Here is a 26,682-nt window from a genome sequence, read left to right as displayed (position 1 = left end):
AACAATTAAAAAGTGTTATTAAAAGGAAAGGTGATGTAACACAATGGTAAACATGCCTCTGTCCCAACTTTTGTTGTGTGTTGCAGCCATCAAATTCTAAATGTGTATATTTACAAAATACAATTAAGTTGGTCAGTAAAACTATTGAAAATCTTTTCTTTGTACTTTTGTCAGTTAAATAAAGGTTCACATGAATTAACATATCACAGATTTTTGTTTTTATTGCATTTTGGAAAATATCCCAACTGTTCTGGAAATGGGGTTTGTACTTTAATAAATTTATTTTAAACAAACAAATGAACCACAAACTCTGAACTGTTTACTCTATTTAATTACATTCAATGAGGTGTTATGAAACAAAGGGAGAACATTTCAGAAAAGTTACAGATTTTAAATCCAGTAATCTAATCTTAGTGCCTGGCTTTCAGCACAATACAGGTCTGTTCTACAGATCTGAAAAATAAGTGTCAGCAATATTTTAAAATCTTGAAGGCACAAATGATTGAAAGAAACTATAAAAGCAGCAGAGATGCATCTTACTACATCCAATTTTGTTTTCAGTGAACCACCACACTCCCCAGTTCACAGCAACTCTTCATATACTGTACATTTTATGTTGTTACATAACCACTCATCATCAACCCCCAATCTCCTGCAACTACAAAGGATCAAGATCATGACAATATAGGCTTTTTTTTTTGCATACTCTTCTGCACCCATCTACACACAGGACTTCTACATCTGAACTTTACCTTTTGAGATGTTTAATTTGTACTTTATCCTCTCTCTGACTCATACCCATACACCATACTTTATTGAATAAAAATATCAAATATGGAATTCTTTAATGATGGCTTAATTTAATATAGTACATGAAGTTTGAATATTAAACTAAGCATCATAATTTTAACCAATACTGACTGCAACCCGTAATGTATAATCCCACACTATAAATCTCGACAAAAGACACCTTTCTGCAACATTAAACAACATAAGGTGCAGATTTAAATTTTGTGGCAGGCATTCTAACTAAATCTCTGCTGCTGTTTTATTCTTTTTAAAGCTCTATGCTATATTTCTCAGTTTGAATCCCTGTATTCTTTGTAAAAGTCTCATCTCTGATAATTAAACAATTTATTTCATACTAATCCACTTTTAAAATTTGCTGTTTTATTTCCTGCTTGTAGAACTTCTCTAAAAGGTAGTTGAATTTGTGCATTGGCTAGCTACTCTCCCCACCTTCCTTCTGAACTTTTAACAGCAGTAGTACAGCGTCATCTTTAGGAAAGCAGGCATGAAACAAACATTAATGCAAATACAATGATTGTTACATCTTATGATCAAGCAGATATAAAAATCATGTAAATATTACATAGTCTATAGTCTGACAATCAAAAAATCAGCGGGTAAAACTCGTAGAATTGATCACTTGTTGAGCTCCTTTGCCAACTGCCATTAATAAAGGCATTGAGCAGCTGTGGACAGAAATATCCAACTTTTACCAAAGTGTTAAACTCCATCTCCCTAGCTTTTTGGAAACACCTTCATCCACTTATTTTGCCTGTCGGTACAATGATTTTGTTTATTATGTTCAACAGTAACAAGGTCACCACATCTCAAAAATCTTTAGGCCCTTACAAGCATACTACTGAAACTGTAAATATAGGAAGTCCAGATGAATGAAAACTCATGATAAAATTTTGACTGGCTGCCATAATGAAAATCTAATCTTACCTACTTTAAATGCTGTAAGGCTTTAATATTCCTGATATTCAAAGACAATAACCCATAAATTTGAAACTTGACATTTCATATTGGCAGTTTAATATTTGATGAATATAAGACCTGATCTATATTAACAGATCATTAAATTTTCTTTTGGAGGACATTAAAGTTGCATTTAATAGGATTTGGCTGTATGAAATGTTTTCTGGTTCAATGTATCCTTTTATAAATCAATGGTAAAAATTTCCCATCACAAATTCTGCTAATCACGATCATTTTCCTAGCTAGACTTTATTTTTAAATTTCTATTAAATGCTAGTAAGTTGCCAACAGCATGGTATTCTGGCAAAAAAAATCAGTGCTAAGGTAGATCTCTATTTCACTTTTGTTTAAAAAATACACTGATTCCACATCACATCTTATTTCAACATTGACCAGTAACACTACATTCAGTTGGGTTGGATAAGCATTGATGAAGAATGAGGAAATATCATTGTGCCTTTATCGACCATAAATGCCAAATACAAGGAAACTGAAGAAAACAGTAACACCAACCAGGGAAACTGTGGCTGGTGCAGTGAAAAACTGACGATAGTTAATGCGGTAGTACCAGACTACAGCAAGCATGATGACAAAAACTGGGATCATCAGATTACCAACATTAAGGGCAGCTTGGTTCTGTTCCACCATTGAAGAAACCGCAGGGCCGGAAGAGGATGAAGTTTGTGAAATGTGACAATGAATGACACAGTTATCTGTGATGTTGAGCGATCCAAGAGTGCGGGACTGATCTTGCAGAAGCTGGCCTTGGTAAATGAACTTCATTTGTTGCTCTCGTCCTGGGAAATATTTGCTGGAATTCAGTGAGAAGGCACAAACAGTAGAAAAAGAGAAAACATGGAGAGCAGTGAAACAGAAGATCAGAACCATTTTCATACTCTAAACACAAAAATAATGCTGACAAAATGGGTGTCCTCAAGATGAAACAAATATGCTCTATGGTAATTAGATACTTCCTACTCCCATTTTCTGATTTCCCCCTCCCCCCCCATTACTTTTGGCAAAGAGGTCTTCAGATATTCACCTTTTTTTGCACCTTGTCCCAGTTCAAATTCCCACTATGTAAAGAACAGAAAATTAGCTAATTCCAGACATGTGTTTTTTTCAGCCAGGGTTGCAGAGAGCAATCAATCCTCTCAAGCTAGGTGTTGAAGTGTCAAATCTTCCACTACCCAAGCTGTAACCAGCATAGATACATGGCCCATTTCTAATACATAGGCTTAATTATATAAATTGATTGAACTCCTGTTCCAAAATGAATTATTGAGAATTCAGATTTCTTGCAAGATCTTAAATATTTTCATAAATGCTCCATATTTTAAAACTCAAATTCAATCAATTATCTAACAAGCCAATTTGTTGAACAAATATTTAGCATTTAAAAAGTGCCTTTTCCCCCAAAAAAAATCACAAACACCTGGTTATCTGAAAGTCACAACTTGCCATCTTTGGTAGTCAGATGTTTCAAACTAAATGAGAAAAAAAGTCCTTTGATAATGGTGTTAGCAAAAAAAGTGCTAATTGCACATGCTTTCTGGAAGGATGAAGAGCAAGCAGAGGAATACTACACCTATTGTTTAATGACCCTGTACTAAAAGTGAAACCTCTCTTTTGAATAACAACCACCACTCCTTTCCAATTGATAAAAGTCTCAAAGCTAAAGCAGTGAACGAGTTTGAAACTCAGCCAATAATGCTCCTCCGTCCTTTCTCAGTATGTTATTTCAATCAATTGGTACATCAGTTTTGCTACCTGTGCCACGTGCGAGTGAGGCAAGGAACAGAAAGATTATAAAGATTAATACGTGGCTGACGATGGTGCAGGAGGGAGGGCTTCAGGTTTGTAGATAATTGGGCTTTGTTCCAGGGAAGGTGGGATCTGTTCCGAAGGGACAGTTTACACCTGAACTGGAGCGGTACTAACATTCTTGCAGGGAAGTTTGCTAGTGCTTCTTGGGGTTTTAAACTAAATTTGCAGGGGGCGGGGATCCAGAACGTGAGAGAGGATAGCGAGAGGAAGAATAAAGGACAGGTGGGGACTACACGGTTCTGGAATATTAAGTGTGTATTAGAGAAAGGTGAGGCGGAACAAGTGATAAGGAGGACACATGTACAGAGGGATGGTCTGACGGAATATGGAGTTAAATGTGTTGAAAGAATAAGTAAATTTAGGAAGGACAACAAAATTCTAGGGGCATATAGCCCGATGGGAGTTCGGGGAGCTGGGTTAAGCACAATAGGCAGCGATTCAAACAGAGAGAGGAGAAATGGGCTAAAAATTCTATATCTGAATGCACGAAGTGTCAGAAATAAGGCGGATGAGCTTGAAGCCCAGGTGCGAATGGGCAACTATGATGTTGTTGGGATAACGGAGACATGGCTGCAGGGAGATCAGACCTGGGAAATGAATGTACAAGGGTATACGTGCTATCGTAGGGACAGAAATGTGGACAGAGGGGGTGGGGTGGCCCTGTTGGTGAGGAATGAGATTCAGTCCTTTGCAAGGGGGGACATAGGGTCAGGAGAAGTAGAGTCTGTGTGGATAGAACTGAGGAACAGTAAGGACAAAAGGACCCAAATGGGTGTTGTCTACAGGCCACCAAACAGTAGCATGGATATTGGGTGCAAGTTGAATAGGGAGTTAACATTGGCATGTGGCAAAGGTAATGTCGCAGTAGTTACGGGGGATTTCAACATGCAGGTGAACTGGGAGAATCAGGTTGGTGCTGGACCACAGGATAGGGAGTTTGTAGAGTGCCTACGGGATGCATTCTTGGAACAGCTTGTACGAGAGCCGACCAGGGACAAGACTATTCTGGATTTAGTGTTATGTAATGAACAGGATTTGATAAGCGATCTTGCAGTAAAGGAACCATTAGGAGGTAGTGATCATAATATGATAAGTTTTTATCTGCAATTTGAGAAGGATAAGGGCAGCTCAGAGGTGGCAGTGTTGCAGTTGAACAGGGGAAACTATGGAGCTATGAGGGAGGAGCTGGCCAAAGTTGACTGGACGGATAGCCTAGCAGAAAAGACAGTGGAACAGCAATGGCAGGTATTCTTGGGAATAATGCACAAGGTGCAAAATCAGTTCATCCCCCAGAGAAGGAAGGATTCAAAGGGGGGAAAGGGGCCACAGTGGTTGACAAAGGAAGTCACCGAGATTGCATAGCATTAAAAAAAAGGAAGTATGACAGAGCTAAGGTGAGTGGGAGGACAGATGATTGGGAAGCTTTTAAGGAACAACAGAACTTAACTAAAAAGGCAATACGGGGAGAAAAAATGAGGTACGAACGCAAGCTAGCCAGGAATATAAAGGAAGATAGCAAAAGCTTTTTTAGGTATGTGAAGAGAAAGAATATAGTTAAGAACAATGTTGGGCCCTTGAAGAATGAATTGGGTGAAATTGTTATGGGAAACAGAGAAATGGCAGAAGAATTTAATGAGTACTTTAGATCTGTTTTCACTAAGGAAGACACAAGCAATCTCCCAGATGTATGGATGGGCCAAAGACATAGGGTAACAGAGGAAATGAAACAGATTGACATTAGGAAGGAAACGGTGATGAGAAGACTGATGGGACTGATGGCTGACAAATCCCCAGGTCCAGATGGTCTGCATCCTAGGGTACTAAAGGAGGTGGCCCTGGAAATTGCGGATGCATTGGTAATCATTTTCCAATGTTCCTTAGATTCAGGATCAGTTCCTGAGGATTGGAGAATGGCTAATGTTATCCCACTTTTTAAGAAAGGAGGGAGGGAGAAAACAGAGAACTATCGACCTGTCAGCCTGACATCGGTGGTGGGGAAAATGCTAGAGTCCATTATTAAGGATGTAATAGTGGCATATCTAGATAGCAGTGATAGGATTGGGCCGAGCCAGCATGGATTTACCAAGGGTAAATCATGCTTGACTAATCTGTTGGAGTTTTTCGAGGATGTAACCAGGAAGTTAGACGGGGGAGATCCGGTGGATGTAGTGTACCTCGATTTTCAGAAGGCATTTGATAAGGTCCCACATAGGAGATTGGTGGGTAAAATCAAAGCTCAGGGCATCGGGGGGAAGACATTGACATGGATAGAAAACTGGTTGGCAGATAGAAAGCAAAGGGTAGCGGTGAATGGGTGTTTCTCGGAATGGCAGGTGGTGACTAGTGGGGTGCCACAGGGCTCGGTATTGGGACCACAGCTGTTTACAATTTATGTCAACGATTTAGATGAAGGCATTGAGAATAACATCAGCAAATTTGCTGATGATACTAAGCTGGGTGGCAGTGTGACATGTGATGAGGATGTTAGGAGAATTCAGGGTGACTTGGATAGTGGGTGAGTGGGCAGATACTTGGCAGATGATGTTTAATGTGAATAAGTGTGAGGTTATCCACTTTGGGAGTAAGAACAGGAAGGCAGATTATTATCTGAACGGTGTAGAGTTAGGTAAGGGAGAAATACAAAGAGATCTAGGAGTCCTTGTTCATCAGTCACTGAAGGTGAATGAGCAAGTGCAGCAGGCAATGAAGAAGGCTAATAGAATGTTGGCCTTTATTACAAAGGGAACTGAGTACAACAGCGAGGAAATCCTCTTGCATTTGTACAAAGCCCTGGCGAGACCACACCTGGAGTATTGTGTACAGTTTTGGTCTCCAGGGTTAAGGAAGGACATCCTGGCTGTAGAGGAAGTGCAGCGTAGATTCACAAGGTTAATTCCTGGGATGTCTGGACTGTCTTACGCAGAGAGGTTAGAGAGACTGGGCTTGTACACGCTGGAATTAAGGAGATTGAAAGGGGATCTGATTTAAACATAAGATTATTAAGGGATTGGACAAGATAGAGGCAGGAAATATGTTCCAGATGCTGGGAGAGTCCAGTACCAGAGGGCATGGTTTGAGAATAAGGGGTAGGTCATTTAGGACAGAGTTAAGGAAAAACTTCTTCTCCCAGAGAGTTGTGGGGGTCTGGAATGCACTGCCTCAGAAGGTAGTGGAGGCCAATTCTCTGGATGCTTTCAAGAAGGAGCTAGATAGGTATCTTATGGATAGGGGACTCAAGGGATATGGGGACAAGGCAGGAACCGGGTATTGATAGTAAATGATCAGCCATGATCTCAAAATGGCGGTGCAGGCTCGAAGGGCCAAATGGTCTACTTCTGCACCTATTGTCCATTGTCTATAGTCTATTGAGATACAGTGTAGAATAGGCCCTTTGAGCCGCACCACCCGAGTTAACCTCATGACGGAACAATTTATAATGACCATGCATTATATACGACAATCTATGCTTATTATATAAAAAGCTCTACACAGAATGGAAAACAGCTAAGAAAGAAATCTTGGCACACAGATCAAAACATTCAAACTGGAGGAAAGTGAGAGAGTATCCTCAGCTCCGGCTTGGGTACATTGTCCAGCATTACCTCCAGCTCACAAGTGAGTTAATGAAATAACATTCCAACTTGGGTTCCAATCCAGTAAGCAAAAATAACGTTTAACCACATTTCAACCATCTGGTATAAAGTGGTTGGAGATGTACTAAATAATAGAGACAGGCTATTTTTGCAGAATTGGTTTAATTTATATGTTGAATTATTTTTAACTTGGAGAAACTTATTTTACAAATATCTTACCTCTTCAGAAATCCAATAGTATCATCTGGTTTTACTCGTGCTACCTCTTCCGTGTCATTTAAAAACTTCAGCCTCACTTTAATTTGCCCTTCGGCCTCTTCAACACTATCCATTGTGTGTGTATGAGCATTACAGTTCTCGAGCATTCCAGAATCCAGTACCTCTGCAGTACTAATCTCACTGGCTGATGCTCGCTTGCGCAAACCTTGTATGTTCAATAGAGGATCAATATTTGCATCGGTTAAACTGGAAGCTTCTTCAATTGGCACCTGCTCATTGGTGGGACCATTATTTCCAGTTGACGCTCCAAGGCCAGAATCATTTTCTTCCTCTGGCTTTTGCTCAATAGGGACAGTTGCTGACTGGGCTTCATCAGTTTCAGGTGTTGCTGCATTTGCCACATACTGCTCTACGCTGCTTAACCCTACTAACGAGTTCCCCGTGGTAACAATGGTCCCAAATATTTGATCACTACGATCAGCAACATGTGTGGAGAGCCAAGCAAGAACAAGTGCCAGTACCAGGAAGACTATTCCACACAGGACTGTGACTTCATCACCAACTCCTTCAACAAATGACATGGTGCTGGTGTCCATTTATAGAAAGTTCTCAAAAAAATCTGAGAAAACATGAAAATATTGTCAGCAATGCCATAAAAACTCATTAAATAATTGATTGCTAACCTCATAATAAACATTTTAATGCCCCAGTCTGTTTTACTTTTTTCCTGTTAATTTAATTTTGATCAATAAATGTCTCCACTAAAATTTCAAATAAGCAAAAGAAGAAGCATGTTCCATTGCTAAATGAAAAATATAGAAAACTGGGTTAAGAAATGGAGGTTTGGAGAAGGAAGTCGGAGGATCAGAATGGGAGTGCGGCGGGAGCCATCTTGAATTTTTGTTATTCTCATCGGAGTTAAGAGAGGCGGGACTGCGCAGGCGTGTGACGGCGGGCAGTGAAGCGGGGAAGAGTTAAAAAGGACACAGCCTTATACAGCGGGCAGCGGAGTGAGCCGGGAGCAGAGTGAAGGCTTAAGGGCTTGGGCTCATCCGGCTTAGGTGGAAGCGGGCAAGGCAAGGTAGGTTTCGTTTTCAGTTTTTCCTGTTATTTGAGGAAGGGGAAAGTATGAGTGTGAGGGCAGCTTGTTGTTCTCGGTGTCGGACTTGGGAGGTCCTGGAGTCTCCTAGCCTCCTGGAAGTCCACATCTGCGCCAGGTGCGCCGAGCTGCAGCTCGATGACCTTTGTCTGGTCGGGGAGAATGAGCAGTTGATAGAGAGGTGTTACAGGCAGGTGGTCACACCGGGGCGACAGGAGGCAGACAAGTGGGTCACGGTTAGGAGGGGGGAGGGGAAGAGTCAGGTACTAGAGATTACCCCAGTGCCTGTACTCCTTGACCATAGGTACTCCTGTTTGAGTACTGTTGGGGGGGGGGGGGGACAGCCTATCTGGGGGAAGCAACAGTGGCTGTGCCTCCAGCACAGAGTCCAGCCCTGTAGCTCAGAAGGGTAGGGAAAGGAAGAGGAAGGCTGTAGTAATAGGGGGTCAGTTAGGGGATCATTTAGGCGATTTTGTGGACGTGATCAGGAGACCCGGATGGTAGTTTGCCTCCCTGGTGCCAGGGTTCTGGATGTTTCAGATCGCGTCCAAGATATCCTGAAGTGGGAGGGTGAGGAGCCAGAGGTCGTGGTACATATAGGTACCAATGACATAGGGAGGAAAAGGGAAGAGGTCCTGAAAGGAGAATATAGGGAGTTAGGAAGGCAGTTGAGAAGAAGGACCACAAAGGTAGTAATCTCGGGATTACTGCCTGTGCCACGCGACAGTGAGAGTAGGAATGGAATGAGGTGGAGGATAAATGCGTGGCTGAGGGATTGGAGCAGGGGTCAGGGATTCAAGTTTCTGGATCATTGGGACCTCTTTTGGGGCAGGTGTGACCTGTACAAAAAGGACGGGTTACACTTGAATCCGAAGGGGACCAATATCCTGGCGGGGAGATTTGCTAAGGCTACTGGGGAGACTTTAAACTAGAATGGGTGGGGGGTGGGAATCAATTTGAAGAGACTAGGGGAGAGGAGGTTAGTTCACAAATAGAGAAAGCTAGTAGACAGTGTGTGAGGGAGGATAGGCAGGTGATAGAGAAGGGGAGCTCTCAGACCGAAGATGTATGGGAGAAGGAAGAAAAAGATAATAAAGTTGTTTGCACCGTTAGGGATAAACAGAGAGTAAGAGGTGGAGAGTTTCTTAAATGCATCTATTTTAATTCTAGGAGCATTGTAAGAAAGGTGGATGAGCTTAGAGCATGGACTGACACCTGGAAATATGATGTTGTAGCTATTAGTGAAACATGGTTGCAAGAGGGGTGTGATTGGCAACTAAACATTCCTGGATTTCGTTGCTTCAGGTGTGATATCGGAGGGACAAGAGGAGGAGGTGTTGCATTGCTTGTCCGAGAAAATATTACAGCGGTACTTTGGCAGGATAGATTAGTGGGCTCGTCTAGGGAGGCTATTTGGGTGGAATTGAGCAATGGGAAAGGTGTAGTAACACTTATAGGGGTGCATTATAGACCACCTAATGGGGAGCGAGAATTGGAGGAGCAAATTTGCAAGGAGATAGCAGATATTTGTAGTAAGCACAAGGTTGTGATTGTGGGAAGTTTTAATTTTCCACACATAGACTGGGAAGCCCATTCTGTATAAGGGCTGGATGGCTTGGAGTTTGTAAAATGTGTACAGGATAGTTTTTTGCAGCAATACATAGAGGTACTGACTAGAGAAGGGGCAGTGTTGGATCTCCTGTTAGGGAATGAGATAGGTCAGGTGACAGACGTATGTGTTGGGGAGCACTTTGGGTCCAGTGATCACAATACCATTAGTTTCAATATAATTACGGAGAAGGATAGGACTGGACGCAGGGTTGAGATTTTTGATTGGAGAAAGGCTAACTTTGAGGAAATGCGAAAGGATTTAGAAGGAGTGGATTGGGGCAATTTGTTTTATGGGAAGGATGTAATAGAGAAATGGAAGTCATTTAAAGGTGAAACTTTGAGGGTACAGAATCTTTATGTTCCTGTTAGGTTGAAAGGAAAGATTGAAAGTTTGAGAGAGCCATGGTTTTCAAGGGATATTGGAAACTTGGTTCGGAAAAAGAGGGAGATCTACAATAAATATAGGCAGCATGGAGTAAATGAGGTGCTCGAGGAATATAAAGAATGTAAAAAGAATCTTAAGAAAGAAATTAGAAAAGCTAAAAGATACGAGGTTGCTTTGGCAAGTACAGTGAAAATAAATCCGAAGGGTTTCTACAGTTGTATTAATAGCAAAAGGATAGTGAGGGATAAAATTGGTCCCTTAGAGAATCAGAGTGGACAGCTATGTGTGGAGCCAAAAGAGATGGGGGAGATTTTGAACAATTTCTTTTCTTCGGTATTCACTAAGGAGAAGGATATTGAATTGTGTAAGGTAAGGGAAACAAGTAACCATATAACAATTACAGCACAGAAACCGGCCATCTCGGCCCTTCTAGTCCGTGCCGATGCTTACACTCACCTAGTCCCACTGGCCCACACTCAGCCCATAACCCTCCATTCCTTTCCTGTCCATATACCTATCCAATTTTACTTTAAATGACATACCGAACCTGCCTCTACCACTTCTACTGGAAGCTCATTCCACACAACTACCACGCTCTGAGTAAAGAAATTCCCCCTCATGTTACCCTTAAACTTTTGCCCCTGTCAAATCATGTCCTCTTGTTTGAATCTCCCCTACTCTCAATGGAAAAGTAGGGAAGTTATGGAAACTATGATAATTAAAGAGGAGGAAGTACTGGCACTTTTAAGGAATATAAAAGTGGATAAATCTCCGGGTCCTGACAGGATATTCCCTAGGACCTTGAGGGAAGTTGGTGTAGAAATAGCAGGGGCTCTGACAGAAGTATTTCAAATGTCATTAAAAACAGGGATGGTGCTGGAGGATTGGCATATTGCTCATGTGGTTCCATTGTTTAAAAAGGGTTCTAAGAGTAAACCTAGCAATTATAGGCCTGTCAGTTTGACGTCAGTGGTGGGTAAATTAATGGAAAGTATTCTTAGAGATGGTATATATAATTATCTGGATAGACAGGGTCTGATTAGAAATAGTCAGCATGGATTTGTGCGTGGAAGGTCATGTTTGACAAATCTTATTGTATTTTCTGAAGAGGTTACGAGGAAAATTGACATGGGTAAAGCAGTGGATGTGGTCTATATGGACTTCAGTAAGGCCTTTGACAAGGTTCCGCACGGAAGGTTCAGATGTTAGGCATTAATATTGAAGTAGTAAAATGTATTCAACAGCGGCTAGATGGGAGATGCCAGAGAGTAGTGGTGGGTAACTGTTTGTCAGGTTGGAGGCCAGTAACTAGTGGTGTGCCTTAGGGATCTGTATTGGGTCCAATGTTGTTTGTTATATACATTAATGATCTGGATGATGGGGTGGTAAATTGGATTAGTAAGTATGCAGATGATACTAAGGTAGGTGGTGTTGTGGATAATGAAGTAGGTTTTCAAAGTTTGCAGAGAGATTTAGGCCCGTTAGAAGAGTGGGCTGAAAGATGGCAGATGGAGTTTAATGCTGATAAGTGTGAGGTGCTGCATTTTGGTAGGACTAATCAAAATAGGACATACATGGTAAATGGTAGGGCATTGAAGAATGCAGTAGAACAGAGTGATCTAGGAATAACGGTGCATAGTTCCCTGAAGGTGGAATCCCATGTGGATAGGGCGGTGAAGAAAGCTTTTGGTATGCTGGCCTTTATAAATCAGAGCATTGAGTATAGGAGTTGGGATGTAATGTTAAAATTGTACAAGGCATTGGTAAGGCCGAATTTGGAGTATTGTGTACAGTTCTGGTCACCGAATTACAGGAAAGATATCAACAAAATAGAGAGAGTACAGAGAAGATTTACTAGATTGTTAGCTGGGTTTCAGCACCTAAGTTACAGGGAAAGGTTGAATAAGTTAGGTCTTTATTCTTTGGAGCGTAGAAGGTTAAGGGGGGACTTGATAGAGGTACTTAAAATTATGAGGGGGATAGATAGAGTTGACGTGGATAGGCTTTTTCCATTGAGAGAAGGGGAGATTCAAACAAGAGGACATGAGTTGAGAGTTAGGGGGCAAAAGTTTAGGGGTAACACGAGGGGGAATTTCTTTACTCAGAGAGTGGTAGCTGTGTGGAATGAACTTCCAGTAGAAGTGGTAGAGGGATGAGTCACCAGGAGACGCTCATGGAGTGAGTACTGTTTCAGATTCGCTCCATAACCTTTACTTTTTTTAACCTATGATCACCCTTATTTAACTTATTTTTACCTACACCAAAAGATTCTTGCTACTTTTTTGGACTTATCTTTAAGAGTGTACTGTGAATTTTGAAGAAATGAGTACAGAAATGGCTTTAAGATCTAAAGGGCGAGACCCTGGGAAAGATCCTAACGGCAACGGAAAGAAAAAAAAGACCGATCCTAAGCGTACTGAATTGACTTATGATATGTTATTGGAGCTTTTAAATGAAAAATTTGAAGAACGACAAACTTTCAAACAAGATCTAAAGGCTTTCCAGGATTCTATGGATAAGACTGATTTAGTAGTTAAACAGCAACAAACTCTACTCACAACTTTGCAAGAGGACGCTCGGAAGCGAGACTTGATAATCGAAAAACTGCAGCAGAAATTATCTTCGACGATTAAACAGGTGGAAACACTTAAAGCCAAGAGTGTCAACTTTGAAAATCGGTCCAGAAGACAGAACTTACGCATACTTGGTCTTCCGGAAGGTATTGAACAAGGGGACCCCTCGAAGTATTTTGCTCAACTTTTAAAGGATGCGTTCCCTTCTGTATTCCCAGACAGTCCTCTGTTACTTGATTGCGCCCACAGAATTATGCGCCGATCATCAAGTTCTTCATCTAAACCACCTGTTGTAATTGTTCGATTTCATTATGTGCATGTCAAAGAGCAACTTATTCGTGTGGCTCGGCGTTTAGGGATGGTTAAATTCAAAGATTTCGAGTTTAGATTAGTGGAGGATTTTAGCCCAGAAGTAATGAAGGCAAGGCTTCTTTTTAAACCTCTGATGTCCGAATGTTACGAGAAAAATCTAAAACCAGCGCTTTTATGCATTGCAAAACTTGGAATCTCGCCTCCGAATGCACCACGGCGTGTTTTTCTCTCCACATCTGAAGCTCGAAGCTTTCTGGATGAGAATTATCCTATTGTTTTGGACTCTCGTTTCTAATAAATGAGTGATTTTGATCATTGCAAGATAGTTTTTGTTTCCAAAACCAGATTTTGTTTCTGGCTATTGGTGTAGGTTTATTCTACATTTCATATTCCAATTAGTTCTTTTTTACGTACTAATCTTTTTAATTTACTTACTTTAACCATTGTACTTTATTTTTGGTTATTATTATTAATCCTTTGAAGGTGAATTTTTTTTAACGGTTTGATATATATCCTTTTCATTTTTTGTGTGACTAAGATGGCAGTTTCTTCTCAAAAATATTTCTTGCTTTTTTTTTATTTCGCCATTTTTTTTCTCTCGTCTTCTTCCTATAATGCATTTCTTATCACATTTTAACTTTTATTGTTTGGGTTTTAACCCAATTTATAAGTTACTAGTGTTTATATTCTTTTTGGGTTTTTTTATTAGCAATTATATTAAGAAGTTTGTTTTAGTATAGTGTTAATTACTTTTTTGGAGTTTGGGTGGATCTCTTTTTTCCCTCCTTTATATATTTGGAGTTGCCTTCTGGTGATACGGGGGTAGATTTAGTATCATTCCTTTTTTTTCCTGGCCTTTTCCAGGCTCAGGAAGGGTTTTTTTTTCTTGGATGGGGGGTGGGGGATTCTTTTCTAACTCTATTTCTCTTTTTACTAGTTTTTTTTTAGTTTTTTCATTTGGGCTGATTTTAAACTACTAAAATGTCCGCGGTGTCATCAATTCCGGGTCCGCCCCTTATTTTTGTTCCTCTTCCGGATGCATGAGTTCATAATTTGGTTAACTCTTTATATACCAAAGGGTTGATTTTAGAAATATGGCTCAGACCATTAATTTTGTCTCTTGGAATACTAATGGCTTAAACCATCCGATTAAACGGAAAAAGATTTTCAAAGTATTCCACAGACTGAATGCACATATTATTTTTGTACAAGAAACTCGTGAAGAAAGAGGACAATCAATGTTTTTACGGTTTTGGAGGGGTCAACAGTACCATTCGAATTCGAATGCCAAAGTAAAAGGAGTTTCAATTTTTATTGACTCCTCTATTACATTTGTCCAACACGATGTTATTTCGGATCCGAATGGCAGATTTTTGTTAATTACTGGGTTACTTTTTAACAAAAAGGTTGCTATGGTTAATGTTTATGCTCCAAATGTGGATTATCCCGATTTTTTTAAGTCCTTATTTACTTCTCTACCTAATCTAAATGAATATATGTTAATAATGGGTGGTGACTTTAATTGTTGTTTAAATCCTTTGCTGGACAGATCTATATCTACTCAGACTTTACCTAAATTATTTTTTGACTGATAATGGAATTTTTGATATTTGGAGATTTCGGCATTCTAAGGACAAAGAGTTTTCATTTTTCTCACGTTTATCATTCTTACTCGAGAATTGACTATTTTTTCATTGACTCTCATTTTATTCCATCTGTAATTGGTTGTAATTATGACATTATATCCATCTCTGATCATGCTCCATTGAAACTTTCTATTAAATTAATGGATACAGCTTCTAGTATTAGGCAATGGCGATTTGATTCTACCTTACTGCAAGATCTGGATTTCATTAAATTTATGAAGGAACAGATCGATTTCTTCTTTTCAACTAATTCCACGGATGACATTTCTTACGGAACACTTTGGGACACTTTTAAAGCATATATACGTGGACAGATTATCTCCTATTCCGTTGGTTTGAGTAAACATATTAAGAAGGAAACTCTTTTATTGGTTGACAAAATTAAAGAAATTGACAAGAAATATTCGACTGCTCCTAGTAAGGAGCTTTACAAACAAAGGGTTGAACTTCAAATGGAACACAGTTTATTACTTACATCTTCGATTGAAAATCAATTAATGAAAACCAGATCTGATTTTTATATACATAGTGATAAATCAGGTAAACTGTTAGCTAATCAATTGAAGAATGCTTTGGTTAAACATCAAATTATTAAGATTCGTCAACAGAATGGTGAATTGACAGTTAACCATGATGAGATAAACAAATCTTTTCAAGATTTTTATACCTCCCTGTATCATTCCAAATTCCCTCATGATCATAATACCATGCATGATTTTCTTGGGAAATTGAATTTTCCAAAATTATCATCAGATGATCTTTCAATATTAGAAACTCCTATTACAGATGCAGAAATTAAAGGGGTTATTCCTCTATGAATTCTGGGAAAGCACCAGGTCCAGATGGGTATACAGTGGAATTTTTAAAGTGTTTTTCTTCTACTCTTTCTCCTTGGTTATGCAGGGTTTTTGAAGAAGCAATTAGATTGGGTAAACTGCCACAATCTTTTTATAGAGCTTCCATTTCTTTAATATTGAAAAAAGATAAAGACCCTACTGACTGTGCATCCTACAGACCAATATCTTTATTGAATGTAGATTCCAAGATCTTTTCCAAGTTACTGGCGTCCAGGCTGGAGAAGGTATTACCTCAAATTATCTCGGAAGATCAAACTGGTTTTATTAAAAATCGCTATTCTTTTTTCAATATGAGATTATTGAATATTGTTTATACTCCTTCACGTAGCACCTCAGAATGTGTCATTTCATTAGAAAATCAGCCCAAATGAAAAAACTAAAAAAAACTGGTAAAAAGAACAATAGATTTAGAAAAGAAACTCCCACCCCCCACCCAAGAAGAAAAAGCCCATCCCGAGCCTGGAGAAGGCTGGGGGAAAAAAAGAATGATACTAAATCTACCCCCGTGTCAGCAGAAGGCAACTCCAAATATATAAAGGAGAGAAAAAAAGATCCACCCAAACTCCAAAAAAGTAATTATCACTATACTAAAACAAACTTCTTAATATTGTTACGAATGAGGAGCAAATCTGATGGGCAGAAGGGTACAGAATCGCCAATGCCCGCCCCCCCACTTTTGAGAATTGCAAGATCGCTATTATTTCGGGTCTGATACCCAGGAAATGAGAGAGATACACATCATGTCAGTAATGAGACAGAGACGCAGGATAACAGAAAAGGCAGTTGTTATTGACAACGCAGGAATACACAAAAAGTGGAATGTCTTCTTCTAACAAAAGCAGAACAGAACCACTGATTACTGCTATTGTCTCTTGGAGAAGGAATTGTGTATTGAGTACTGTACTATCCATTGAAGCCCTCAGGGGACAGCCAGAGTGGTCTGGTTGAGGGATTGCTTCATCCCAACCTGATTGACACCTGAGACCCCGTGAGTGAGGATAAAAGTAGGGTTTGGGGAACACCCCTCAGACACACCAGGAGAGACGCTACGAGACCGGTGGGGGCTTGTGTATGTGTCCACCCTTGCCTGGGTGGCGAGTCCTCCACGGAACAGTCTAGCTAAAGGACAGATACGGATCAAGATCGTAACAAGGAAAGTCGGCAAGTTTCTCTCTCTCTCCAACAATTGCCACACGGTGATCAGCAACGACTGCAGCCTGTATGAACTGAACTGAACTGAACTTTATATTTCCATCGGACAATTCATTATCCCCTAGACAACGATAGAGCTTATTTCTTATTGATGATTATTATACCCGCACTTTTAGGTTTAGTATTGATGACGTATATTATCTGTATATTTGCCTTGATATTATTTCTGTGTATTTTTACTAATAAATACTGTTAAAAATAGTATCATCAGACTTCAACGGCTACTCCTATCTTTGCTGGTAAGACACCCAGTTACGAGGTTCGTAACAACATAATTGCTAGTAAAAAAAAAACAAAAATATAAACACTAGTAACTTATAAATCGGGTTAAAACCCAAACAAAAAAAAGTTAAAATGTGATAAGAAATACGTTATAGGAAGAAGATGAGAGGGAAAAAAATGGCGAAATAAAAAAAAAGCAAGAAATATTTTAGAGAAGAAACCGCCATCTTAGTCACACAAAAAATGAAATGGATATATATCAAACCGTTAAAAAAAAAATTCACCTTCAAAGGGTTAATAATAATGACCAAAAATAAAGTAGTGGTTAAAGTAAGTAAAATAAGAAGATTAGTACATCAAAAAAAAACTTTAATTAGAATATAAAATATAGAATAAACCTACACCAATAGCCAGAAACAAAATCTGGTTTTGAAAACAAAAACTATCCTGTAACGATCAAAATCACTCATTTATTAAAAACGAGAGTCCAAAGCAGTAGGATAATTCTCATCCAGAAAGCTTCGAGCTTCAGATGTGGAGAGAAAAACACACCGTGGTACATTCGGAGGCGAGATTCTAAGCTTCGCAGGGTATAAAAGCGCTGGTTTTAGATTTTTCTCATAACATTCGGACATCAGAGGTTTAAAAAGAAGCCTTGCCTTTATTACTTCTGGGCTAAAATCCTCCACTAATCTAAACTCGAAATCTTTGAATTTAACCATCCCTAAACGCCGAGCCACACGAATAAGTTGCTCTTTGACATGCACATAATGAAATCGAACAATTACAACAGGTGGTTTAGATGAAGAACTTGATGACCGGCGCATAATTCTGTGGGTGCGATCAAGTAACAGAGGACTGTCTGGGAATACAGAAGGGAACGCATCCTTTAAAAGTTGAGCAAAGTACTTCGAGGGGTCCCCTTGTTCAATACCTTCCGGGAGACCAAGTATGCGTAAGTTCTGTCTTCTGGACCGATTTTCAAAGTCGACACTCTTGGCTTTAAGTGTTTCCACCTGTTTAATCGTCGAAATTAATTTCTGCTGCAGTTTTTCGATTATCAAGTCTCGCTTCCGAGCGTCCTCTTGCAAAGTTGCGATTAGAGGAGCTTGCTGCTGTTTAACTACTGAATCAGTCTTATCCATAGAATCCTGGAAAGCCTTTAGATCTTGTTTGAAGGTTTGTCGTTGTTCCTCAAATTTTTCATTTAAAAGCTCCAATAACATATCATAAGTCAATTCAGTACGCTTAGGATCGGTCTTTTTTTTCTTTCCATTGCCGTTAGAATCTTTCCCAGGGTCTCGCCCTTTAGATCTCAAAGCCATTTCTGTACTCATTTCTTCAAAATTCACAATACACTCTTAAAGATAAGTCCAAAGAAGTAGCAAGAATCTTTTGGTGTAGGTAAAAGTAAGTTAAATAAGGGTGATCATAGGTTAAGAAAAGTAAAGGTTATGGAGCGAATCTGAAACAGTACTCACTCCATGAGCGTCTCCTGGTGACCTCGTGTCATTTCATTAGATGCGGAGAAAGCATTTGATAAGAGTTGAATAGCCATACTTATTTACTGTGCTTGAGAAGTTTAATTTTAGTCCGATATTCATATCCTGGATTAAACTGATATATCATACTCCAGTAGCCTCGGTCTTTACTAACAATCAAAGATCTCCCTTTTTTCGTTTATTTCGGGGTACCAGGCAAGGCTGTCCTCTTAGTCCATTATTATTTGATATTGCTTTAGAACCTTTGGTAATTGCTATTAGAGAATCACCGAACATTTTTGGCATTACTCGTGGGATGGATATACATAAGTTATCATTATACGCAGATGATTTATTATTATATATTTCTGATCCTGAGAAATCCATTCCTGCAGTTATATCATTGTTGACTCAATTTAGTGTTTTTTCCAGGTATAAATTAAATCTTAATAAGAGTGAATTGTTTCCTTTAAATAGACAGGTTCCAATTTATGGAAATTTACCTTTTAAATTAGTTAATGACTCTTTTATATACTTAGGGATTAAAATTACAAAAAATTATAAGGAGTTATTTAAGGTTAATTTTTTACCCTTAATTGATCAGATTAAATGTTTGTTCACTAAATGGTCACCATTATCTTTATCTCTGATAGGTCAGATTAATGCTATTAAGATGATTATTTTACCCAAGTTTTTATATATATTTCAAGCGGTACCAATTTTTATTCCGAAATCTTCTTTTGCTAATGTTGATTCAAAAATTTCCTCATATATATGGCAGAATAAAAATCCTAGATTAGGTAAAAAAATATTTACAGAAGGCAAGGAAGGAAGGTGGATTGGCATTGCCTAATTTTAGATTTTATTATTGGGCAATTAATATCCGATATTTGATATGTTGGTTAAAGGATTGGGATTTATCTTTTAGCCCTCATTGGGTAAACCTGTAAAATAAATCTGTACAAGGATTTTCATTGGGTTCTATTTTAGGGTCTTCTCTTCCCTTTGCTCATTCTAAATTGCAGAAACGAATTGACAATCCGATAGTTAAACATACTTTACGTATATGGTTTCAATTTCGGAAATATTTTGGGTTGAATCAATTTGTTTTAACTATTCCTATTGTATCCAATTTCTTTTTTCATCCTTCTATTATAGACCAAGCTTATTCAGCTTGGAAGACTAAAGGATTACTACGATTTTCCGATTTATTTTTGGATAATTGTTTTATGTCTTTTGAACAATTATCTAATAAATATAATTTGCCTAGATTTCATTTTTTTAGATATTTACAGATTAGGAATTTCTTAAACACTGTACTTCCTACCTTTCCAAATCTTGAGTCTTCGGGTATTTTGGAGAATTTGTTAGAACTAAATCCTTCTCAGAAAGGTGTAATATCAAAACTCTACAATATAATTATGAAAATACGGTCAGAGCCCTTCTATAAGATTAAAAATGATTGGGAAAGAGAACTTAACCTCACTAGCCCTATTGAGAATTGGGATAAAATTCTTCAATTAGTCAATTTATCATCTATATGTGCTAAACATTCATTAATACAGTTTAAAGTTGTGCACAGGGCTCATATGTCCAAGGATAAATTGGCTCATTTTTATTCCTATATAAATCCTATATGTGACAGATGTCATTCTGAGATAGCGTCTTTAACTCATATGTTTTGGTCATGTCCGCTTTTGAAAAAATATTGGAAAGACATTTTTGATATTATTTCCACGGTATTGAACATTGATTTACAACCTCATCCTATTACTGCAATTTTTGGTTTACCAATGATGGACTCAATCCATTTATCTTCTTCTGCTTGTCGAATGATTGCATTTCTTACATTAATGGCTAGATCTATTTTATTGAATTGGAAAGAAATTAATCCCCCTGCCATATTTCATTGGCTTTCTCAAACTATGTAATGTCTAAATTTGGAGAAAATTAGAAGTGTTGTATTTGACCCTTCTATTAAATTTGAAAAGACATGGAGACCATTTATTCAATATTTTCATATGATGTAATTTGACCCTGTTCCAAACCTATTCGTTTTTCCGGTTTTGATTTTATATATGTTGAGAGGATCGGAGTTGATGACACTGATGATTTTGGTTTTTTTTTTTATGGATACTATAAACAGCCCCTTTTTCATTATTTTTTTTCTTCTTTTTCTTCCTTTTTTTTCTTTATTAGTTATTAGGTTGTTAGATTAGTTTTTCTTAAGGTTAATTTTTTTTTCTTTTTCTCTTTTCTGTTTTTTTTACATATAATATGATATACCTAGTTTTGTTTTGTTTATATGATATTTGTATCATTCATGATTTGGGAAGACTTAACTATATTGTAATTATTGCTTGTGTATCCTTTCATGTTCAGTTTAAATTTGTAAGTTTGTTATCCCACTATCTATGTATTAATCTTATCATGTTGATATTAATAATAATAATAATAAAAAGATTGAAAAAGAAGTGGTAGAGGCAGGTTCGGTATTGCCATTTAAAGTAAAATTGGATAGGTATACGGACAGGAAAGGAATGGAGGGTTATGGGCTGAGTGTGGGCCAGTGGGACTAGGTGAGTTTAAGTGTTGGCACGGACTAGAAGGGCCGAAATGGCCTGTTTCCGTGCTGTAATGGTTATATAAGAAATTTTAGACCATAAGACATAGGAGCAGAATTAGGCCATTTGACCCATTGACTCTGCTCTGCCATTCCATCATGGCTAATTTATTATCCTTCTCAAATCCATTCTCCTGCCTTCTCCCCATAACCTTTAATAACCTTTAATCAAGAACTTGTCAATCTCCACCTTAAAATATACCCAATGGCTTGGCCTGCACAGCAGTCTGTGGCAATGGAGTCCACAGATTCACTGCGACCTGGCTGAAGAAATGTTTCCTCATTTCTGTTCTAAATGGACATCCCTCAATTCTGACACAGTGCTCTCTGGTCCTAGACATCCCCACTATACAAAACATCCTCTCCACATCCACTCTTTCTAAGCCTTTCAAAAGGTTTCAATGAGATGCCACTTCATTCTTCTAAACTCCAGCAAGTACAGGCCCAAAGCCATTAAATGCTCCTTTCATTCCTGGGATAATTCGTGTAAACCTCCTCTGGACCCTCTCCAACACCAGCACATCTTTTCTTAGATAAAGGAGCCCAAAACCGCTCACAATACTCCAAGTGCGGTTTGACCAATACTTTATAAAGCCCCTGCATTACATCTTTGCTTTTGTATTCTAGTCCTCTTGAAATGAATGTTACTATTGCATTTGCCTTCCTCACCACTAACTCAAACAGCGAGTTAAACTTTAGGAAATCATTCAGAAAATAGTCCACACCTTTATCCCTTTGGTAATGTGCATAAATAACCATACACTTCCCTATACTATATTCCATCTGCCACTTCTTTGCCCATTCCCCCGATCTGTCCAATTCTTCTGCAGACAACCTGCTTCCTCAATACTACCTGCCCCTCCACCTATCTTCGTATCATTGGCAAACGTGGCCATCAATTCCTTCATCCAAGTCACTGATAAATAATGTGAAAAGATGCAGTCCCAACACCAACCCCCTGCAGCACACCACCAGTCACCGGCAGTCAACCAGAAAAGGTTCCCTTCGCTCTTTGCCTCCTGTCAGTTAGATCATCTTCTAACCATGCTAGCACCTTCCATGTAATACCACGGGATCTTACCTTGTTAAATAGCCTCATGTGCGGCACCTTGTCAAAGGCCATCTGAAAATCTAAATAAACATCCACCGACTCTCCTTTGTCTATTCTGCTTGTTATTTCCTCAAAGAATTCCAACAGATTTCTCCTTTAGAAAACCATGCTGACATTGGCCTATTTTATCATGTGCCTCTAATACTTCAAAGTCTCATCCTTAATAATAGACTCCAACATCTTCCCAACCACTGAAGTCAGGCTAACTGGCCTATAACTTTCCGGTCCTCAGGAACCATTCCAGAATCTAGTGATTCTTGAAAAATTATTAAAGCCTCCACAATCTCTTCAGCTACTTCTTTCAGAACCCTGGGATGCAATCCATCTGGTGCAGGTGACTTACCTGCCTTCAAACTTTTTAGTTTTCCAAGCACCTTCTCTTTAGTAATAGCAATTACACACTTCTAGCCCTGACACTCTAGAGTTTCTGGCATACTGTTAGAGACTTCAACAGTGAAGACTGGCGCAAAATACTTATTCAGTTTGTCTGCCATTTCTTTGTCCCCCATGACCTTTTCAATGTCATTTTTGCAGCAATCTGATATCCACACTTGATTCCCTTTTATTCTTTATACAGTATATTTTAAAAATCTTTTGGTATCCTCTTATATTATTGGTTAACATACCTTAATATTTCAGCTTTTCTCTTTATGCATTTTAGATGATTTCTGTTGGGTTTTAAAAGCTTCCTAATCCTCCAACTTCCCACTAATTTTTGCTGTATTATAAGCCCTCTTTTTGGCTTTATTGCTATCTTTGACTTCCCTTGTCAGCCACAGTTGCCTCATTCTCCCTTTAGAATACTTCTTCATCTTTGGAAGGCATCTTTCCTGCACTTCTGAATTTCCCCCAGAAACACCAGTCATTGCTGTTCTGCCATCATCCCTGCTAATGTCTTCTTCCAATCAACTTTGACCAGCATCTCTGTCATGCTTCTGTAATTCCTTTACTGTAATACTGATACATCTGATTTTAGCAGCAGCTTCTTAAACTGCAGGGTGAATTATTTCATATTATGGTTACTGTCTCTGAAGGGTTCCTTTACCTTAAACTCCCTAATCAAATCTGGGACATTACATAATACCCAATCCAGAATTGCTCAACCACAATCTGCTCTTTAAAAAAAACATTCTATGTAGGCATTCTACAAATTCCCTCTCTTGCTTGCTCAATCTAACAGCATTTTGAAAACCCCCATGATTATCTCAACATTATCCTTTTTAAATGCCTTTTCTATCTTCCATTGTAATTTGTAGCCCACATCCTGGCTAATGTTCAGAGGCCTGTATACAACTCCCATCAGGGTCTTCTTTCCCTTGTAGTTTCTTAACTCTACCCACAAGGATTCTACATCGTTCAATCCTAAGCCACCTCTAAAGATCTGATTTCATTTTTTTACCAACAGAGCCTCCCCATTCCCTCTGCCTACTTGCCCATCCTTTTGATGCAATGTGTATCCTTGGATATTAAGCTCCCAACTATAATCTTCTTACAGTCCTGACTCAAGAGATGATCATACCTGCCAATCTCTAACCTCACTACAAGATCTACCTTATTCTGTATACTGCATGCATTCAAATATAACACCTTCAGTACTGTATTCATCACCCTTTTAATCATCTTCCTATTGTTCCTCACAGTCTCACTGCACAATGTAACTAGTTGTACATCAACTGCCCCAACCTCAGCCCTTTCACTCTGGTTCCTATCCGCCTGCCAAATGATTATATACCCTCCCCCAACAGCTTCAACAAACCTGCCCACAAGAATATTGGTTCCCCTCAGGTTCAGGTGTAACTTGTCCCTTTCATACAGGTCATACCTCCCCCAGAAGAGATCCCAATGATCCAGAAATATGAAACCCTACCCCCTGCACCAGTTCCTTAACCACACATTCATCTGTGGTTGAGGAATTGATCAAATTAGACTAGCCAAATCATCCTAGTCATCGAAAAATGACTTCCTGCTCAATTACATTTGGTATCCATTGAATTGAATTGATCTGAGGAGAAGTTTTGAAAAGTTACAATTTTTCAGCCATGCAGTCATCTGCCAAATAGTCCTATTCTTACCCTCACTGGCACGTGGCACAGGCAACAATCCAGATTACTACCCTGGAGGTCCTGCTTTTCAGCTTTCTGCCTAACTCCCTATATTCTCTCTTCAGGACCTCCTCCCTTCTCCTACTTATGTCGTTGGTACCAATATATATGACTTCTGACTGTTCACCCCACCGCCCACCTTCAGAATGCCATGGACCTGATCTGAGTCATCCTTGACCCTGGCACCTGGGAGGCAACATATCATCTGGGTGTCTCTTTCATGCCCACAGAATCTGTTTTCTGCTTCTCTAATTATGGAATCCCCTATCACTACTGTATTCCTCTCCTCCCCCCACCTTCCCTTGAGCCACAAAGCCAGACTCAATCTTTAAAAAGGAATTAGGTAACAGACCTCCTCCCACATCTCTCAAATAGTCACACGTAGGTAAAATTAATAGGCCACACTAAATTACTCTAAGCTGTACATGAGTGAAAGAATGAGAGGGTTGGGGGAAGCTGATAAGAAAATGGTGCAACATGAGTTAGGGTAGGATCAGAATAAATAGGTCTGTGGTGGTTGGTGGGGACATGATGCACTGAAGGGCTCATTTCTGGGTTGCACCTCTCTGACTTTATAACTGACAGGGAAAGAAACCTAATTAAAACAGAATTCTAAGACTCTGACACCATCACACACTAATCTGTCTCAGTGAGCTCTCTTGATTCAGAGATAACAATTCAATAAAAATGTGCAGGATAAAAAAAAATAAACAATATAAGTAAGCAAATAACATTCAGAACTGAAGTTCATGAAAGTGAGTCCACAGCCATGAAGCCAGTCGTCACTGCAGACAATCCAGGAGCCCATTAGTTGTAGACCACAGCCTCACTTCAGTGCAGAGACAAGGAAACCTTGCAGAGCAGTGAGCTGAACACAGACCCATCCCTCACCTCAGCCTTGACATGCTGACCTTTTCAATCTGGCCTGGCCAACCCTCAGGTTGTTCCTCACTTTTGGACCCAGGCCCTGCCACCTCAACTCTGCCTCACCTCTGCTCGCCTCACCTCTGCCGCACTGAATCACCTCCAAGTCCGCTCCAGAAATAGCCAAACATTGGCTTATTCTCCACTCTTGGGCGCGAGCCCCGTCGCCTCGATTTGGCCCGTACCCATCATGCTGCAACCATCCTGCACCCTCGAGACTTCAGTTCACACTGCAAAAATGCCAGGTTCAAAAGCTAAACTCTAGAAGGGAAGTTAGAAGCTACTGATTGCAGTGATCATTTCTGAGAAAAAGTGTGATTAATATTGTAATTTATAGCTTTGTTTGCTGTCAGCAAGTTGCTGCCGTGCTTCACCAGTGCCAACTTAAACCAGAAGTCATTAAATCTCTAGAAAAGATTTTCAGCATGAATTTCAGCATCAGTACAACAATTGTTTACATTAACACAGCAATGGCAAGTTAAAACTAACAGATTAACAAGCAGAAAACCTCTAAGGAATTTGAAGGCAACAAGACATAAAAGAAAGCTTAACAAAATGCACCTTTTCTGTGAAGAACTGCTTTCTGACATCACTTCTGGATAGCTTTTAATTTTACGGCCCTTTGTCCTGGACTCTCCTGCCAAAGGAAGTAACTTTTTTTTAAGAAAACATATTTATCTTGCAAATCATTTTAAATACTTCAATTAGAATACTCCTTAATTAAATTTATTCAAAGTAATACAAATATGTACTATGCAACTTGCCCTCATAATTCAATACTTTTTGATCCAATTTCATCTGTATTAATTCCTCTTCACCAGGACATTCAGTGGCATTTATAAACCATGACCCAATCCTTGAAGTACAAAGTTTGTTTGGTCCTGGTTAAGGGTTTCATGTATTTGTTATTGCTGTTTGTGTTGTACTGCTGTACATTGTGAACAAGCTATGTTGGCACCAGAATTTATGCCAACACTTGTGGGCTGCACCCAGCACATCCTCTGGTGTGTTGGTCATCAACGCCAATGATGTATTTTACTCTACGTTTTGATGCACATTTGATAAATAACTCTCAATCTCCACAACTTTCCAAGAACTTGCAGATTTCAATTTAATTG

At 39.1% G+C, this 26,682-nt stretch overlaps 1 protein-coding gene across 5 annotated transcripts in view; it reads right to left on the bottom strand.

Annotated features, from left to right (window-relative positions):
- Positions 1 to 313: 313 nt before the first annotated feature.
- The window catches only part of tmub2 (transmembrane and ubiquitin-like domain containing 2), a 37,335-nt gene continuing 10,966 nt past the window's right edge, over positions 314 to 26,682 (bottom strand). For 2 of the 5 annotated variants that reach the window (XM_073071685.1, XM_073071687.1), the window contains exons 2-4: positions 26,126 to 26,201; positions 7,407 to 8,025; positions 314 to 2,578 (exon numbers count right to left, since the gene is read on the bottom strand). In XM_073071685.1, coding sequence (XP_072927786.1) covers positions 2,227 to 2,578; positions 7,407 to 8,002 — 948 coding nt within the window. In that variant the 5' untranslated portion in view covers positions 8,003 to 8,025; positions 26,126 to 26,201 and the 3' untranslated portion in view covers positions 314 to 2,226. Of the gene's footprint in view, positions 2,579 to 7,406; positions 8,026 to 25,645; positions 25,795 to 26,125; positions 26,202 to 26,682 lie in introns of all 5 variants that reach the window. The other 3 variants (XM_073071686.1, XM_073071688.1, XM_073071689.1) reach the window with 3 other exon arrangements.

The sequence above is a fragment of the Hemitrygon akajei genome, chromosome 18 (genome assembly GCF_048418815.1).
Source record: "Hemitrygon akajei chromosome 18, sHemAka1.3, whole genome shotgun sequence".
Classification (NCBI taxonomy): domain Eukaryota; kingdom Metazoa; phylum Chordata; class Chondrichthyes; order Myliobatiformes; family Dasyatidae; genus Hemitrygon; species Hemitrygon akajei.
Note: the sequence above shows the minus strand (reverse complement) of the source record. Positions and strands in the feature narration are given on the sequence as shown.